General features: G+C 41.0%; 1 protein-coding gene across 1 annotated transcript; it reads left to right on the top strand.

The window, feature by feature from the left end:
* The first annotated feature begins 2822 nt into the window (after positions 1–2822).
* Positions 2823–7290, top strand: LOC147613198 (uncharacterized). The gene is made up of 3 exons (XM_086782765.1): positions 2823–3034; positions 4539–4650; positions 5664–7290. Exons 1-3 carry the CDS (start codon positions 2823–2825, stop codon positions 7011–7013), a joined length of 1674 nt encoding a protein of 557 aa, XP_086638891.1. The 3' UTR covers positions 7014–7290.
* Positions 7291–16174: the final 8884 nt, after the last annotated feature.

A 16174-nucleotide genomic window follows, 5' to 3' on the forward strand; every position in this document is an offset into this window, starting at 1 on the left:
CAAGAGTAACGTGAACCAATAAGAGTACCACTCCCAGCCCACGAGTAGATACATGCCTATCCATATGTCTACTCTTACAACGAGTTTGGTTGCTTGTTGGCAATACATATCTATGTCTCTAAGGCCAACCATGTCTCTACAGACATGTTTATGGGCTATTTATGGTCACATCCAAAAGTTAATAGCACCATCCATACACATCTCTACAAGTGTGGTCTCACTGGATACCTCTACTATTATGTGAAACACTATTGTAAACCATTTCAACTATGGGAATGATTTACTATAAAGTAATAAATGAGAAATTTTTATCGCTTATTCAGTCTGTATGTACATATGCTACGTTATGTGGATTAGGTATGCCTCCAACACACCTTACACTAATAGACAAACAAAATCAATCTCTATAATTTGAGACTGCTTTGACATGAATAACACAACATTCAATTTGTGTTCAATACCAATATGAAGTTCGTCTTATAACAAATCTTTGTTTCCTCCTCATTACAGTGGCAATGCACTACCTACCCGTAGTGGCAATATAATACCCAACTGTAACTGATGACAACAAAAAATAACCGCTCTTGTACGCACTTCATAAATTTATTACAAAACACAAATTTGTACAAGTGAATCCTCTTATATCTTTTGTTAAAGTTGGACTTTGCCACTTATCCCGTCTATCTTAAATACCAAAATCTTTCTCAATTTGGCTAAGTAACTCAGTTCTCTTTACAAGCAACTCCGTACTCGTGGATACACTGTTCCCGAGTTGGAATATCCACAAAGTCATCTTTAATAAGACACTCGAGCCACTTACTATGAAGTGCTCATCTAGATTGACTCAAAACCTTTGTCACTATAGCACAAAGTATGGGACATTCTAGCACCCAATTGTTGTTGATTCAAAGACATTCACTCAACAACTATGTCAATATGTAAACTCTAAGGCTAGTTCTAACCATGAGTCCTATTAGGCTATGATAGTAGCCTTAGACTTCAACTTTTAGTGTGAATATAAATAACAATGAAGTTTCTCAAAACATTATGGTACCAACTCATGGCCATCTACTATGCCTGAGCATAGCGTGAAAACAATTTCATGCATACTCAACTACACAATGAACACTCTTACCAATTTGGTTTAGCACCAAATTGACAAGGTTAGGGATTTTATCTAGAATAACAAGCACCTAAGGTTTGTGACTTTCCATAAAATTTAAGCTCGTTGGAAGTCAACCCCAAAATCGGTAAAATGAATTTATCACCTCCATTTGACACAAGGTAAAACGAGCAAGAAGGGTCCACCCCTGAGCACTCCATCTCAGTACATAACCCAAGAGATTCGTCTGATCGCTCCGGATCAGCGCTCAATCTTGTCCAAACACTTGATCACTATGAAACAAGCGTACAAGCTATCAAAGGGTCAACCTATGCATATAAGCCTTGGTGTCCATGCCACCAGGACCACCATGACCTTCATGAACATTTGATGTCCCATACCATCAAATGAGCATGAAGCTCGTGACACACAAGCAGACTCTTTTCCTCTCTTTTAGAAACAAACTTTTAAGCATATGGATGACTATGCACCCATGAGTGTTTGCACCACACGAACCCTGCATAGTTTGTTTCAAAGTTCAACATGGCCATAGCCTCAGATACTCAATCTAAAGTATTTGTGAGAACAATCCGACAACATCCCAATGTCCCACTACATAAACTACTGATCAAGCCAGTGTATGAAGTAAAAATGGAAGGTCTAAAGACTAGCCACAAGGTAGCTTTTAGAGCAAGACCTCGTAGGGACACTCTCATCCTATCAAATGAAAGGAGAAATGACATACTCTAAAGGTGGGTAGAGTAGCTCCGTACTCTATTACAAGCTGCGTTGAACATCCAGGTTTCCAGAAACTCCGAATTGAAAGATCACTACAGACCTCACTCTAAGATTACTATAAATCTTAGAATAATTGACCTCTAGAGCCATGCACAAATGCTTGCATCTCTACAAACCAAGCATAATACATTTCGATTGTTTAGCAACAAACACTATAGTTATGATAATCTCAAGATACTTATTTATGGTTTAAAATATGGTACAATTCACAAGACCACTACGACCACATGCGTAAAATAACATCATTATTATGAGCACCACAACTTTTCTTATCTCTACAACACCCACCCAGGTTGTACAAGTAAGCAAATGACCCATGTGCATTCTCGCACAATCATTTCATAAATGTACACATTTGTTTGGTTATAGCTTCGTACGACGATGGCACCAATTTGAATCAAAATTCTTTTTTTGGCTACGCGAGAACCCTTCTCATAGATAATGCCATGTGTGACTATGCACACTTGGAGCCAAAAAATGTCAAATTAGGCTCCCTCGTATCCTGCCAAATACTCATGATCAACACACGGGATCATGTCATTAGTTTTTCAAATGCATTGTCAAGTTCATTAATGATTCCTTATTGCATATTAGAATGCTTGTATGCATCTACGACATACTTGTGAAAAGATGAATCCAGTGAGAGTTCTCCTCAAGACCAAAACACCACCCCTGGTGTGAATGCCAATATTAAGATGGATGCCTATGAAAACTAACTTGTGGTTGGCCTTAACACACACATGCTACGCTGCTTAGTACTTGCGTCATCGTCACCACACACAATAAAGCGTGTGTGAGGTTACGCTCAATGGGAACCTCCCCAATTGGTTTTTTAAAAAAATAATTATTAAGGCTCATCTTTATCCTCTGGCTGCAATGAACCCCCTTTTTCTTGCACTTGGGTTTGGCCAAGTTGAAGACTATGCCCACCAACGATGTTGGAAGTGGTGTGTGCTGCTCTTTCTGTGCTTCGGCTTCGATGCAGAAAAGGTTAGGGGCTTGGATACCCACTAAGCTGAAGTTCTGCGTTATGGCCTTGCGTGTGGTGGCTACAACATCGTTGCGCGCGTTTGTAGCGCTACTTTGTGTTGTGGGGCTTGGTCGCTCTCTCAGCGCCTTTGCTATGTGGTTGTGGTATGCACTAGTTGTTTCCGCCTACCTGCTACTATTGCTGCACAACCTGCTCACCATGCGCTTTTGCACCATCAGTTGGCTGTCCTGCTGCGCCTACAGGTCGGTCATGTGCTACTAATCCACTAAGTGGCTGTGCAACTAGCCCCATGTCCCCCCTTATGCGCTACCGTCCGATGGACGTAGGCTGACTACAGCCAAGGGCTGCACATCCAAGGTTGCCCTTGACCACATGTTGATTTACATGCCTAGGTTACAAAAACCCTCAAAAGCACAGCCTTCAAAGAGTCGACCAGGGTAAACAAGAGTTCTCAGATTTCTGCACATCCCCTCCTTATCCCCCCCCTCTCAGAACCCACATACATAGCATGTAGAGAAAAAAAACGAGAGAGAAGAGGAACCATAAAAAAAAACCTAAAATAAAATTGAGGTTATCCTTATCTCTTTCCAAGCCCAATGTTGCGGAGAAGCGAGCGGTCGATCCAACCATGCGTGCTGATACCAATGTTACATCACCGTAGTCGTCACCATAGCCAAGGAGGGCTCCAAGCTATAGTCACCGGATAAGTATCCACATTGCCGGGCTTATATTGTGGCCTGCCTGCCCACACTAGCCCGGTCGCCCATGGTCCTCCCACCCGAGCGCCTCACCCTTGAACCATGGACACTCTCACCACATGCGCTCCGGCGTGTGGACTCCATGTCCGGTTGAGCTCCGTCGCCACTACGAACGACTCACGGATGCTGTGATAAATAGTAACGTGTGTAAGCACCTCATTTGAGATGAGCCCAAACGAGATAGCATTGGGTAAGGCTAACATGTGGTCGTAAGGTGAAAGCACAAAATCTACACTCTAGTAAGTGAGGGACTAGAGTAGGCAGCTAGTTTAGAGTTCACACAGGCTCTCAATGAGTGGTAGAAATATACTATGGGTGAGCAAGATTGTATGGTAATGACCTAGCCAGCTAACATAACAAGGCAATGAGTTCTGGTAAATTCTAATGTGCTAGAAGGGTGGGATTTCACTATTGTCTTTGAATGAGTATGGAAAAGTGGAGTCACTCATAGGTGGTGGAAAGGTGTTAAGTGTAATAACAAGTCAATGAGTTCTGGTAAATTCTAATGTGCTAGAAAGGTGGGATTTCACTATTGTCTTTGAATGAGTATGGAAAAGTGGAGTCACTCATAGGTGGTGGAAAGGTGTTAAGTGTACTTTTTTTTAAAAACGAATCAAAATAAAGACAACTCCAAAAATCAACAAGGTTTTTCATTACAAGAATGTAAATTAGATGCTGGTTTAAGAGCTAAAATGTAAAGACAGTCATTCCTTAAAATAGTGGGCCAAGTGGCTGTCAAATATCGATAAAAAAAATGCTTATGGGACGTTGAAGAGTACACCCCCCCCCCCCCCGGGGCCCCATAGTAAAAAATTTCAGCTCACATGCCTCATGACTCATGATGATGTGGCTTTTATGGGAATGAACCTGTCCGCCCGTGTGTTTTCAGGGCGCGGGCTTTTACCTCCCTTGCAAACCATTGTGAGTTTTCACGGGCTGGACTCTTTGAATTCTCTTATCAGTTCAGTCATTGCCATTCACAAGCTTTGAATCCTTCGTCGGTAAGTAGGAAGTAGTGCTGCTTGCTACAAGTTGGTAAGCACAATGATACTGCTGGGCAGTGCAAGCGACCCCACGTTTCGTGTGTGTGTGTGTGTGTGTGTGTGTGTGTGTGGTGTGTGTGTGAGAGAGAGAGAGAGAGAGTGAGTGAGAGTGAGTGTAAGTGTGCGTGTGTGTGTGTGTTATACAAAGAGAGGGAGAGAGACAGAGAGCGCTTGCTTTAGCAATGGAAAAGGCCACATTTCTAGAGCAATGGAAAAGGCACAATGATACTGCTGGGCAGTGCAAGCGACCCCACGTTTCGTGTGTGTGTGTGTGTGTGGTGTGAGAGAGAGAGAGAGAGAGAGTGAGTGAGAGTGTGTAAGTGTGTGTGTGTTTTACAAAGAGAGGGAGAGAGACAGAGAGCGCTTGCTTTAGCAATGGAAAAGGCCACATTTCTAGAGAATGTTTGAGCTTTTACAGTAAAAAAGCTGCTTCTGTCAAGGGAAAAACCCACTCTCAAGGAAGCCCTGCAATGCCTTCCCTATGAGCTTTCCCTCACTTGCACTGCATTCACCAATGGCCACTTTTAACGCGCCTGTCTCTCGTCTCATTTGCTTGATGTTAATGTATGGACACTGATTTGTCTTACCTCCTTGACTGGGCACCCCTTGGGCTAGTTGTATTTTGTCTTAATCTCGCCTCACCTCTCTAATCGGCAGCTCTATTTGTTGTTGGGCACCACTAATTTGGCTTATTGTGGCGTTGCCTGCTTGATGGGCATGTTGTATTGGTCATAAGCGCTCCTAGTTTGGCTTGATTTCATCTCTTTTGCTTAATGGCAGGCTACAAATGCGCTCTTTGGGCACTCTTAATTAAGTCTGGTTGCCATTAATCTCTCTTTGGTAGTTTGATTCTCCTGCTAACCTTCATTTTTTTTGCACAACTAAGGTTTTTTTCACTGCCCAATCTCTTAATATTTTCCTTCAATCGCATTGATCCTTTCTATAATGTAAAACTTTCTCTGTTTTTGCAGCTTTTCTGTGTAAGGAGGCTCTGCTCAGTTGGATTAGAGATGAGAAAAGGATTGAGTGCTGCATTAATATGGGCCTTAATGATGGTAATTAATTTCTTGATGAAACATAATAACATCAGGGTTGAGGCCACCACAGACCCAAATGATGTTAAAGCTCTTATCCAGGTGAAGGCTGCCATAGACCCTGCAACAATTGATGCCACTTCATGTTTGGGCAGTTGGGATTTCTCTATGGACCCATGTGAAAACAGGTTCCGGGAGCAATTCACATGTGGGATTGACTGCACAAATGATGATAAGACAACAGCACCAAGTAATGGAGTAAAAGGTTTGCATCAAAGAGTAACAAGCTTGCAGCTCGATGACTCTGGCTATGGGGGGTCACTCTCCCCTTGGGTCGGGAACCTGACTGCCCTCCATTTTTTACGAGTTTCTGGCAACTTCTTGACGGGCGACATCCCTGCTACCATTGGGAAGCTCTCTCAACTTGTCATGCTTGATCTCTCCTCCAATAATTTTAGTGGAAGCATACCCCATGGTGTTGGGGTTCTGACCAATTTGCAAACCCTTAACCTTGCCCATAACCAGCTCAAGGGGGCACTCCCTCCATCTCTAAACAAGCTCTCTTATCTCAGAGAGTTGAGGCTGGAAAGCAACCAATTCAATGGGCCCTTCCCAGATCTGAGCAAACTCGGTCTCTTACAGATGCTCGATGCATCTGACAATGGATTGTCAGGCTTGTTTCCGAGGGCCTTACCACCCTCCATGTATTCTGTATCCTTAAGAAACAACTACCTCAGAGGGAAGCTGCCCAAAACCATATTAAACCTCAACCAACTCAATGTGCTAGATCTTAGCAACAATCAATTCACAGGATATGTGAATGATGCCCTTCTAGCTCATCCCAGCCTGCAACAGCTCAACCTCTCAACAAACAAGCTAAGCCAACTGAAGGCCCATGGGAAACACATAATCAAGAGCCCATTGGTGGCATTAGATCTCAGCTATAACCTCATATCTGGGCCTCTCCCAAGCTTTTTCGCCCTCATGAGGCAGCTATCTTCGCTGTCACTGCGGTATAACTTCTTTCATGGGATCATCCCACAGAGCTATGGCGTGAAAGCCACCACGAACGCTGCCGGTACCAAGCCGCTTGAAAGGCTGATGTTGGATGGCAACTATTTGACTGGCCCTCTCCCAGCACCCTTCATGAATGTGGCCTCCAATCATGCCCTTGCCGTGAGCTTCGTCGATAACTGCTTTGAGAATTGTCCTACTGAGTTCACCTTTTGCCAAGGGAAGAATCAGAAGGCCAAAACGCTCTGCAGGCTCTTCAACCCATCACCTTGATGGGAAGGTATATCAGTGCCAGATTTAACATACAATTAGCTTAACCCAGATGCTAATCAGATTTTTGGGTACCTGACAATGCCACAGCAGCTTTACCTCAGAGCTGTGTAAAGGCCATAGTGGTAAGAGTACTGTTCATTAGGAGATGTTTGGGGGTAATTAAGAGTGGGTCAACATAACATGCAGTATCAAGGCTGTATCATTAGCAAAATGTACACTCATCCAACTCAGAATCTTTCTGAATTATCAAAAGTCTATGGAATTTGGCGTTACAGTAGATTAGTTAGTAAAATAAAGTATTGTTTATTTAGATACGGTACGGGTCGGCGGGTACACTACACTCACAGACTTCCAAGTTCCTGGAGACTCGGGAGCATTGATCAATCCATGTTTATGTTAATCCGAGCCTTACGTTTTTAGTATTAATACTGGCGAAGCCGGTTCCACGAAATCGGCTTTGCGTAACTGTGCTACAGCACGGAAAAGGAGAGAACCAAAATAAAAGGACCCTCGTGAATTGCACAGCAGCACGGGATTTTCTACCCCAAAGATCTCTCTCTCTCTCTCTCTCTCTCACACACACACACACACGCGCACACGCATATTATCAAGATCGGTTGGTACCCAGTGTCTCTCCATGACAACCAAATGGTCTATGGCCCATCAAATTGTAGCATTACAACTTACAAGCCATTGTTGATCTACTTAAAGATTTATGTATCACTATTCATATAGCCTTTCATGTCCATTCTTCTACACAAATGGAAGGTTCACATGTGCACATGCACTCTCATGCATGTGTGCATGCTTGTGTGTGTGTGTGTGGGGGAGAGAGAGAGAGAGAGATGTGCATTATTGTATTTTAAGAAATTCGGCAAGAAAGAAAGAAAAGTTATGAGGTATGTCGGTGACGATGCTCACAACTCCTATAATTTTTGAAAGACTTCCTGTAATAAGGATGTTGCAAAAGCATGTAGTGATCGTTGAAATTGTCCAAATTTTTGTGCTCTAGATCAACGAAATATAATGTGCATATTGAATACTACATGCCATGGCACTTATGTCTTTTGAACAAAAAAGAGAAGTAATATATGGCTAGGGCTCATTTAGATTTGTTTCTGTTCATCTTAGAAACCTAGCAAGGGCTCATTTAGATTTTTACTCGTAGCATTGAGAGTACCTCTTCATCCTAGAAACTTGTCAATTTCTTGAAGGAAGATTTTCTTCATCAATCAAGAAGACAATACACATGCACTCACATGCATAAATGCGTGTGTGTGTGCATGCGAGCACACACAGTCAGTATTGAGCCCCTGCTAGGTGGAGCCCATGGTGTAAGGTGATCCTTACCATCCCTTCCTCTTTGCCAGTATAAACTTTAAGTGATGTAAAATTAAGTATTATTTAAATGCAAATATTTGTTAGACATTTACTGAAGGGAAGAATGTGAAATTAATATGGTTTTGTGTAACCTAGGTTCTCAGGAGAGGAACTCAACCTTGGGAGCCTAACTTCTTCACTGATTGTCAAGGCATGGCTTGTTATTATGTAAATAAACAAGGTCAGTGTTTGAGTTAATAAGTGGACTCGATAAAAATCTAGAATTTCTCTTGCGTGTTAGAGCTTATGGTGGAAAAATTTTCCTCCCTTGTTGGAGATTTTTATTAGACTTAACTTGGTTGATATGCTTAACTAATAACTAAAGTTATCCCATCAAGCTCTCTAGCAAGGGTTGAATCATAAATAGAATAATTATAATATTTTTATTAAGATCCTATGGGCCCTCTAAATTTAAAGTAAGTGCTTATCAAGGTTGATTAAGGCAGGACGTTCAAATGGATGTCCTCTTCACCTGAATCTAGTGGCAAGCCCATGTCAAAGGCAAGGAGTAACTACCTGATAAATTGGCAACCCCCTTGACCTTGGTAATAACGAAATATATTCCTAAGAATCTTCAGGGCATTTAACCCTTGGGAAACTAGAAGGTGAAATTATAATTAAAGTCTTAAACCTACTCTGGGTAATATCCTGAAAATGTTAAAAAATAGGAGAGAATTCTCTTTTAGCAAGCTTGGTAGAGTGGTGACATTTATCACCACCCCTACCAAGCCTTCCCTTGCCACATTCTTACTATTTTTGAAGTGGAGCCTCTCTTCTAATGCTATCTACAAATCATTTTAGGGTGTTAGGTGTGAGAAAGGGCAATTATGAGCTAAGGGTTAATTAATGAGCGTGTTGTTGTGTGGAGGCCATGGAAGAGACTACCCCTCAAGGATCCTAGGAACGACTTGATGAGGCTAGATAGTTCACTCAAGGCCAGGATATGGCCATGTAGTCCTAAAGAGTGTTAAGAATCCTAATATGGGATTGATCATGGTGGTAGACAAAAGATTGAACCACACCCCAAGAAAGCCATTGCTAGAGAGAGAGAGAGAGCGAGAGAGAGAGAGAGAGTGCACACTCAACAACACTCCTCTATTGCATATGCATATTGCTAAACCATACAATGAGTGAGGCTTATTTATCAATGGCCTCACACCAATTTCTTTACTTGTGGCACTCTCTTTTTCACATGAGTTTCCACCACACACACCACACAGTATCTTCCACCTTTAGGGTGTGTTCCCACACACACAACCCTAAGCTTACATATTTCAACATCCCCTCTTAACTAAAGGGTGATATCTCAACCGCTCTCACTCCCACAACAATTTGGCTTGCACCAAATCTATTTTCCTATCAAATTTGCAAGCTAGATAAGCTACCCATGCATGTGTAAACAACCTTGGAGTCCACCAAGCTTCATTTTGAGCATCAATTTGCTCGATTAGTGCACCCTTATATGATGAGCCAATTGCTCTCACAAACTTTGAACTCAATTGTTCAAATATAAACACACGTCAAATATTTTTATTTTGAGCTCCCATGTAGCCTGGGTAGAGAACCCTCATAGATGGTTGATGCTATTTTTACAAATCCTTTTGGCCATAGTAGTTGGGCAAGGTAACCAAGTATGTGTGTGAACATATCCTTACAGCTAATAAGGGTAGACCTTATTTCCATAAAAAAAAACAATGCTTTTTTTGTAATGCAAGTTTTTTATTTGTACCAAGCAGTGTCCTTACGGATGAGAGCTGGAAGTAAGACTCGATCATGAGACCTTACCCAAACGCACTGCTAGTAACAAAAGAATGCTTCTTCAACATCCACACGTAGGGACCCATGCCTAGGTCATTTTCTTCCACACCAGGCTGTGCTACACATTAGACTCTGTCATCTAGGTGCAGCTTCTTTTGCAGGTCATTACACCTTGTGTGATGGCAGTGCACCACTCTTACATGCTTGTTGCTATTGCATGGGACCACATCACGTGGTCATCTTCTTCCTTGTGATGGTTTGCAACCAGCACCAAGGTTGCTCATTCTTGCCATCACACTCTGTGCTTGTAGCCTCTGCTTCACTATCTTCCACGCCGCTAATCTGATTTCTTCTTAGACAACTTGCTCTTACACAATCTTGAGCTCACTCACTTGCATTGTCATAGAAGATCTCACTTGCTCTTCTTCTCTTTCTTGACGATGCTGAGGGCTGCTAATTTCTCTTCTCTCTTTATATGCTATGATGAGGTTGTTGTGCCACCTCTTTGTCGACGAGCACGTTGTTGCCCTAGTAGCTGCTTTTTCTATGAAGGTCCTCAATTTGTTGTCACCACCATTTCGCCATCGCCATCATCTGCCTCTGCTTTAGTTGCCTTCTTTTGGTGACTTGGTTTGTTCCATTGCCTTGATCTATTAAAGATAAGTATAGGTTGGTTGCAAAAGGCAACAAAGTGGGCAGAATGTTTACATTGAATGTAAATATGTCTGAGGTGAGTGCTGCAATGTTTGCAAATGGTTCAGGAGTTGTTTCAAATACAGACATTTGGCATAAGAGAATTGGGCATGTAAATGTGCAACAAAGAATGAAGTTCATGCATAGACTAAAGAAATTGTGATAGGGCTCCCTAAGTTTAAAGTTGAAGGTATGCAGAAAGTATGTGAAGTATGTCAATTTGGAAAGCAAACAAAACATGTATTTCCACATGACACAAATGTGAGCAGGAATGTACTAGATGTTGTGCATTCAGATGTGTGGGGTCCTACAAAGACTATGTCTATGGATGGCTGTAAGTACTACGTAACATTCATTGATGAGACCACACGAGGAAAGTGTGGGTGTACTTCATGAAGGAGAAGAGTGAAGTGTTCACTCATTTTCAGAATTTTAGAGTGATCTGAAAAATAGACAGGAAAGCATGTGAATTGCCTAAGGTCAGATGGAGGGGGAGAATACTTCTCCAACGAGTTCTCTGAATTCTTGTTGCGAAGAATGGCATTCAGAGACAATTTACATGTAGATACACTCCGCAGCAAAATAGAGTTACTAAGCAGAAAAACATGCACATTGCAGAGATCGCACGAGCATTGATGGCAAAGAAGAATATGTCGCATAGCTATTGGACTGAGGCTTTGTCTACACATAGGACTCCCACTGCAGCCATACATGATGTGATGCCAGAGGAGAAGTTTACTCGTAGGAAACCTGATTTTTCTCACTTAAAAGTTTTTGGATATATTGCATATGTGCATGTGCCAGATGAGTTGCATACTAAGCTGGATCCAAAGGCAAAAAAATGTGTGTTTATTGGGTATTCCCTTGAGCAAAAGGGATATAGATGCTATAATCCAGCTACACGTGAATTTAGGGTAAGCAGGGATGTTGTATTGGATGAGATGAGTAGCTGGTATGCTGCTGAAAAAGATGTTGTTGTGGGACTAATGTAAGTGGAAAGGTGGTTGCGCAGAATGCAAGTCAGCAATCACAATCATTGAGTGGACTAGGAGAGTCCTCATCCAATGGTTTTATTGATAGACCATGGAGCGGCAGGCCGCGTCATAATACCAGTCCTAGAAATGTAGTTGGTACATCACATAAAGTCAAAGAGAAAATGGTTGATGCAGGGCATTCTCTTGTTGATGGTGGAGAGTCTAGTGGCTCAGAGACGAGCCCTTGATGAGGAGCTTGGGATTCTAATAATGAGGACACCTGAGGGACACCTGGTGTGACCAAGGTTATGTAAGCCATGAATGCAAAGTTACAAAGATCTTGAAGAGTCAAAAACCTTGTGTAGAGGTTGACTTATGATGGTTATGTGGCACATCACTATGCTTATATGGCAAAAGTTGGGCAGGTTGTAGAACCCACATGTTTTGATGAGGCTATTAGAAATGTGTGTTGGGAGAAAGCTATGGATGAGGAGATGGATGCATTGTATATAAATGAGACTTGGAATTTGGTGCCATTGCATAAAGGCAAGAAAGTTATTGGCTATAAATGGGTGTATAAGGTGAAACATAATAGTGATGGTAGCATAAGTAGGTATAAGGCAAGAAAGTTATTGGCTGTAAGTAGCATAAGTAGGTATAAGGCAAGAAAGTTATTGGCTGTAAGTGGGTGTATAAGGTGAAACATAATAGTGATGGTAGCGTAAGCAGGTACAAGGCTAGATTGGTAGCCAAAGGATATGTGCACACATGGGATTGATTATGAGGAGACATTTGCCCTAGTTGCAAAGATGGCTTGCAAAGATGGCAACTGTGAGAGTTGTGATTGTGGTGGCTACAGCTAAAGGCTGGTTTTTACATTAGATGGATGTAAACATGCGTTCTTGCATGGTGACTTGCAAGAAGAGGTGTATATGGATCAGCCACCAAGTTTTGAGGAGGATAAAGGTCACCCAGAGTATGTATGTAACATGGCATGACAAGATTGCTGAGTATCTTGCCACTATTGGTTTTCATATGGCAGATGAAAATCACTCTTTATATGTGCGTAAGAGTGATAAGGGTATTGTGATAATCACCATTTATGTAGATGATCTTATTGTTGGGGGTGACAACTTGGAAGAGATTGAGCATGTGAAAAGTCTTCTCAAAAAGGAAGTTTGAGATGAAGGATTCGGGAGATCTATGCTACTTTTTGGGAATTGAGGTCATTTGCACACCTGAGGGTATTTTGTCACAAAGATAGTATGTATTGGACATGTTGTCCAAGTATGGGATGGCTGACAATCTTGGTGCCATTAGATCAAAATGGCAAGCTTAGTATGATGCAGGTTATGTGTTGGAGGATCCCACTATGTATGAAGATTGTGGGGAGTTTGATCTATGTCATGATCAGTAGGCCAAATTTGAGCTACACTGTTGGCTTAGAGAGCCAGCTTATGCAGGTTCCGTGCAAACTATATCTTGACAGTGAATTATGCGACACACAATTCGGTACTTGAGGGCCACTATTGATTATGCATTGTTTTATGCAGTAGCAGCAGCAGAGCAGCAGGTGTACCATTGGAGCTATATGGGTACACAGATGCAGATGAGGCAAGTAGCATCTCAGATAGGAGATATACCAATGGATTTATGTTTTCATTGGGGATTGCTACTGTGACATGGAGTAGCAAGAAGCACCCACAGTTGCCTTGTCAAGCACAGAGATAGAGTACTGAGGAGCTGCGGTAATAGTGTGTGAGGTAGCTTGGTTACGCAAGCTACTTGATTTGGGGTTGCATGTGAAGAGAAAGGTTGTCATATATTGTGACAATCTTAGTGGTATACAGCTGGCCCAGGAACCCAGTTTTTCATGTGCGGACAAAACACATTGAGGTACATTACCACTTCATTAGGGAGAGAGTCTTGGCAAGCGACGCAGAAAGAAAGAAAAATTAATGAATGAGAAAAAAAAGAAAATTTAATGAATGAGAAAGAACATTGCTTTGCTATTTTTAGGCTAAAGTAGTAGTAGTAACTTAGAGCTATAGTTTATATTATGATCAGAATCCCCACTATAACAGTTCATGGCATGATGTGTGAATATAAATTTACTGCTAAAAAATCAAATTTGACACACTTTAGATGTAACAAATGAGGTGAGAAGGAAAATGTATGTTTATTGCATATTCCCTTGAGCAAAAATGTTATAGACTCTATAACTCCACTATGCGTGACATGCGAGTGAGCAAGGATGTGTTTGATGAGATGAGTAGTTGGTATACACCGTGAATGATTTTCATAGAGATTGTTAATGTAAACAACAATGTGGCTGCAGGCAGTGAATAGAAAAATAATACACATTTACTTAGTGGATTAGGAGAGATCTCTAGTAGTAGTGTGTCTTCTATTAGACCTTGGTTAACTAGGTTGAGGAAGAATGCCAACAAATCTGACACCACTTGGTCATATCTAACACATCATTTTGTGGTATTAAAGGTGCTGAAAATTTAGCAAATTCACATGTATCAATGTAAGGGGAAAGAGAAAGTGGATCAACATTTCATAATGCCTAATGTTTCATCAAGTCATTACTTTGTTCGATAGGGATAGTGGCTTAGAACAAAGACTTGATGAGAAGTTTGGGATCTTGACTATTGTTACACTTGGTGTATAAAGAGCCAAAGCAATGTTGATAACACTTGAATGTGATCCAAGCGTACGTAGGTCTACCACGGTTAGATATTGAGATATGATAGGTATATATAACTCATCATTATGTATATATAGTCAAAGCAGTATAAGAGATAGAGCCCACACGTTTTGAGGAGGCACTTGGATATAAGCATTGGGAAGATTCCATGGATGAAGAGATGGTTACATTGGATACAAATAAGACATGGTATTTAGTGTCCTTACCTAAGGAAAATAAACTAATTGGTGGATACAAGTGGGTCTACAATATAAAAAAGAATTCATAATGGGTCTATGAGTATGTATAAGGCAAGACTGGTAGCCAAAGGATATATACACATTTATGGCATTGACTATGAGGAGACTTTCAACCCAATTTTGCCTAGGATGATAATCATAAGACTAGTCTCATTGCAATGGCTGCATCTAAGGGATATTGTTTATTTAAAATAGATGTAAAGAATGTTTTTTTACATCATGATTTGAAGGAGAATGTCTACACAGTGTACCCAAAAAATATGAGGACCATGTACACCTAGAGTTTGTTTGTAGGTTCATCTAAAAATATGTAGGTGTAGCACGTGAGTTCATTAGGAGGGGTATATCAATTCAAAAACGTTATAGAATTACATTTACAGGAGGGTTTTTTTTTACTAATTTTGAAAAAAATCATACGCTTATGAAGAAAAAGGGGTCATTTTATTCAATAAAGTATATAAGTGTAAGGGGTTTTTTAAATACCCCTTGAACACACGTGATACATAAAATTTCTTAGAGGTGACCCCCCCAGGGTAAAGCCTTGTACGTCTTGAAAAAAGCACCTAAAGCATGGCCAGATTAGATAGGAAAGTATCTCACCATTAGATTTCATAAATCTATAATAAGTTTTTACACACCTAGATTTTGTTTGTAGGTTGGGTAAAGCCTTGTATGGCCTAAAACAAGCACCTAAAGCATGGTCAATTAAGGCATGAGATTTCATATAACTATAATAAGTTTTTCATACATCTATATCACTATATGTGAAAAATAATGAGAGGGGAATTGTTCTAGTAATCATCTATATTGATGACTTGATTGTCAAAGGGGATACTAATGTTGACATTCATGAGGTCAAGGTGCTCCTTAAGAAATTTTTTAAAATGAAGGATGTGGGTGAGCCTTTCATTTAAGCTATGATACTTCCTAGATATAGAGGTGATTAAATCGCGTGATGGGATTTGGAATTAGCAGAAACATTATTATGCTTTGGACATATGTTGTCCAAGTACGGATTGCCAGGTTGTTGTAGACCAATCTTAATGCCATTGGAGGAGAACACAAATACAAGTGATCTTTGAGAAGACCCTACTATGTACAAACATATTATAGGGAGTTTGATCTATGTGACTATCATCAAGCTAGATTTAGGTTATAGTGTTAGAATGGTGAGGTAGTTTATGTAGTCCTTGAGGAAGCCACACTTGGATGTGGCTAGTGTAATGCTCCTTATATTATAAGCTTGAGGACTTGTAAGACTAGAACTTTTATTCTCTACCCAACCATATCCACACTTGTATGTGGCTAGTGTAATGCTCCTTGCATTATAAGCTTGAGGACTTGTAAGACTAGAACTTTTATTCTCCACCCAACCATATCACAAATGGACCCTAAACACATGGT

This window comes from Cibotium barometz, chromosome 44 (genome assembly GCF_041138505.1).
Source record: "Cibotium barometz isolate CiBa-2024 chromosome 44, ASM4113850v1, whole genome shotgun sequence".
Classification (NCBI taxonomy): domain Eukaryota; kingdom Viridiplantae; phylum Streptophyta; class Polypodiopsida; order Cyatheales; family Cibotiaceae; genus Cibotium; species Cibotium barometz.

Bases quoted from the DNA above. Each gene is read 5' to 3' on its own strand.
- LOC147613198 (XM_086782765.1), top strand. From the start codon at position 2,823: ATGCCCACCAACGATGTTGGAAGTGGTGTGTGCTGCTCTTTCTGTGCT. The intron at 3,035-4,538 runs GTATGCACTAGT...GTGTGTTTTCAG, and splicing joins GCCTTTGCTATGTGGTTGTG to GGCGCGGGCTTTTACCTCCC. The intron at 4,651-5,663 runs GTAAGTAGGAAG...CTGTTTTTGCAG, and splicing joins AAGCTTTGAATCCTTCGTCG to CTTTTCTGTGTAAGGAGGCT.